The 3,489-nt window shown below is 31.8% G+C and overlaps 1 protein-coding gene across 1 annotated transcript; it reads left to right on the top strand.

Moving 5' to 3' along the window:
- The first annotated feature begins 249 nt into the window (after positions 1 to 249).
- LOC149558331 (uncharacterized) lies at positions 250 to 1,346 on the top strand. The gene is made up of 4 exons (XM_089830761.1): positions 250 to 320; positions 509 to 672; positions 836 to 1,119; positions 1,254 to 1,346. Exons 1-4 carry the CDS (start codon positions 250 to 252, stop codon positions 1,344 to 1,346), a joined length of 612 nt encoding a protein of 203 aa, XP_089686887.1.
- Positions 1,347 to 3,489: the final 2,143 nt, after the last annotated feature.

Raw genomic sequence — 3,489 nt, forward strand, 5'->3', positions numbered from 1 at the left:
TCATAGTACAGCTTAAAGAACAATACTAGAAGATATTGATTCTTGAATAAGTAGATATAGTAATTTTATGAAATAAATAATTTCTTCTCTAGTAACCTACTGAGGAAATTTTTCAGTGTAAGATTTGATTATTTTTAACACATTTACTCATTGAGAATAGAACAAAAATGCAGAATTATTCATTCTGAGTTGGAGAATCTTTGCAAGTAATAAAATTTCATTGTTCACATTTTCTAAAGTAGAAGGAGAATGGCCAGCCTTTGGATTGATCTTATTGCAAATGTAGCTTCTTTTCATTTACCACCTTTTTTTAACTATAAGTGATTCTGGTTGCAATTTTTTGGCTTTCAAATAAGATATATATATTTTCATTAAATAGAAGGAAAATGGCTATTACTTTTAGTCAATTATGCAAATTAATTGAAACATTAACAATACAAGTTGTCCCCAGTAGTGGTGTCACCATTTCCTCACATTTTATTTAAAGTTCTCACTACCTAATCTGTAGAAGTGAAGGTAAATCATTCTCCCATTTGTTATTGCAAACAATTGTTGTTATGGGAAGTATTACATACCTAATGGACACAAATGGGGAGTTTAGAAATTCATTTAGCGATGGATGGGATCGATTGTTGTCCAAGCATCCTATACCATTCTACTATTTTTTGGTTTGTTTCTTATATTTTGATTCAATTTCTCAAATAGGTTGTCTAGTTATCCATTATTTGTTATTGATTGTTGCGGATCATAAACTTAGAATTACATTTTGTTTTTGAAAATTGTATCTTTTCTTGCACACAATTTGAATAATCCAACTCAATTCAAAATGCAGAAGTTTTTGTTTTTGTTTTAATTTTGGGTATTGGAGGTCTGATAGTGCACTATTCATCAGTCAACAAAAATGATCCATGTATGACAGGATGCCACAATTGTTATTATGGATGGGGTATTTTGGATTGTTTTCCAACATCCATAGAAGTTTGTGGTGCACTCCTAGTTATTTTTGTAATTATTTTTGCAATCCTTGGCATTTCCTATGGGCTACTAGCAGCAACAATGGTAATTCAAAGGATATGGCAAAGACACTATCACATATTGACAAAGAAAGAACTCACAAAGGTGGTTTTTTAAACTCATTTTGAACTTTGAGATCTACAAGACAAATAATTATCTACATTCATCTTTATTATTTCTAATTTTTTTTTTATCTTTTACTTATTTACTTTTGCATTGTATTCTATTTTTATTTTTAGGAATATGTCATTGAAGATCTGCACAGACACTACAAGCCTCCTAAGCTAGAACCAAAATATGAAGAATGCTTGAAAGCCTTGAAGATCCTATAGATCCATTTGAAAACCAATATGTTGTGTGTACTAGTTCGATATTTTATTTTCTTCCTTGGCCTTTCTAGCAATTGGCACAAGTATCTTCAGATATGTAAATGTCTGTGCCTATCAAGCATGCATAAGTTCACACTTATAGTAGGCCCAAGAATGGACTACTTTATGATTATAAGTTAATTTCAACTATTCAATTTCACCTACAAGTTGATGGTTTCATATTTACCTTCATTAGAACCATAGACCAAGGCAATGTGGCAGTATTAGTTTTGATATTGAGTCTTCACCACTACATTAGTAACATTGGCAACCAAGACATGGTGCTTCTAATTTATTTGATTCTGTAGCTATTTATTCCATCTATTGATTATCATTGTAGCTAATGAGAGTATATGGAGCATTGATGTGGTCACTTGAAAAAGTTCTAAATACACCAAAAGTGGTGTGAGTATATATGGGGTAGGTTCAGCTTATGCTTTGAATAGTAAAGAACTTTCTAGAATCACCCTATAAGCTGATTGGTCATATTGTAGCCTAATAGAGTCTAGTATAGAGGGTTGTGTCCTCATGAGATTACATTTATTTGGTTCTGTTCCTTCTATAATTTTTATTGCCTTATGTGTTTTGGGTTCAAATTTTGAAAACAAGACACTCTCATGTGTCTTTTCTTAAATTATTGATGCAGTGTCATAGAAAATAATTCTTTTCAAATCAGTTTCTTTCTAGAGTTGATCAATATGAAATATAGTTAGTATATTCTAAAACAAGTAAGAGAACCCATAAATGATTTATCCATGATCATCATGAGATTACTATCTCAAAATTGTTTATTGAGCTCATTTTCCTAGCTACAAGACTAATACTCTTAATTTTCTTCCAAACCATGGTTTCCTGTAACAAATACCCAAGAATACTTGCAGTCATTGCATTCTAATTTTTTGGACTTTGACTAGTAAATTATTATCATAAAGTTGGAATGTTGGAAAGGGTTAATACTAGATTATGTATATTCATCCCATGTGTGTTCCATGAGGTTTGTACTATTGTAACATTTTAAGATTTAATTTTGTGGATTTGTCCCTCACATTGTACATGATAGGTTTGTTCAAGTGACATATGATGAGCTTGTCTTTACAATGTAATGATTAAGTTGAAGTGATTTATGAAGTAAAGGACTATTTAATGTAGCTATTTAAATCATGCATATTTCATAGCCATTTCCCTCTATTTTGTAGTCCTTTTGCACAACACTATTTCTAACATGGTGTCAATTGTTCAAGTTCATGAATGATCACAATATCCATGACTATACAACAAGTGTGTGTGTTGGCCAACAATTGGAACATTTGTGGTTTTAGGATAAACTCTTTTTTAACCCCTTTCATAGTTTTTGGATATAAGCTAGTCTTTATGCATGTAGCCTCATTCCATCAACCCCCTTTGTCCAAGTGTTTCTCATCTGGTACACTCTCTTACTATTTATACATGTTTCTTGAAGCATTGCCCAAGCTCTATTACCCTTTTTGTGCGTGTTGTTGGAAGTACTACCCAAACATTTCTATTTCTACACCGAAGTACCCAACTACATTTTTATGCCTTTTACAAATGAGTAGAATAAGTGAAATTTTATTTGGAATTTGGTTAGAAAAAATCAAAAGGAATCCAATGTTCTTTGTTTTTCATTCTTTTGGGCTTATTTTTGCAAAAGCTACAAAATCCCCATGCATCATAAATGATTGTTATAGTGCTTGTTCTTTATAAAAATGCATTGCAATAAAGTGCCACTGACTGCATTCTTCTGAGTTAGTTTTGATTAGGAATGTATCAGTGTTTTTGATTGTGCAAATAGGGGAAGTTGTTAATCCTTAGACTTGTAAAATTTCATCACACAAGAATTTTGTAATCAAATAACTTAAATGGAGTTCCAAGGGTGTTGACATTAGTGGAAGAGATCAAGTGCTTAGTTCTAGTTCACAGTTTGCTTCGCCTAAGGATACAAGGCATAGATGTTGTGGTGATGGTGGGTCAATAGTGGACTGATTTGGTGGATAATTTCAGTGAAAATTGAAGTGTCTTCAAATCTCCAAATTTTTGCACCATCAAAAAGATCTCAGCATCTTGATTCCAATGCAACTTGAATGGAGCA

The sequence above is a fragment of the Cupressus sempervirens genome, chromosome 5 (assembly GCF_028749045.1).
Source record: "Cupressus sempervirens isolate cs-2001-9-10 chromosome 5, ASM2874904v1, whole genome shotgun sequence".
Taxonomy (NCBI): domain Eukaryota; kingdom Viridiplantae; phylum Streptophyta; class Pinopsida; order Cupressales; family Cupressaceae; genus Cupressus; species Cupressus sempervirens.

Coding starts and splice junctions, on each gene's coding strand:
- LOC149558331 (XM_089830761.1), top strand. CDS start 250: ATGGCCAGCCTTTGGATTGATCTTATTGCAAATGTAGCTTCTTTTCAT. Junction 321..508: donor CCACCTTTTTTTAACTATAA/GTGATTCTGGTT, acceptor CCTAATCTGTAG/AAGTGAAGGTAAATCATTCT. Junction 673..835: donor ATTCTACTATTTTTTGGTTT/GTTTCTTATATT, acceptor AAAATGCAGAAG/TTTTTGTTTTTGTTTTAATT.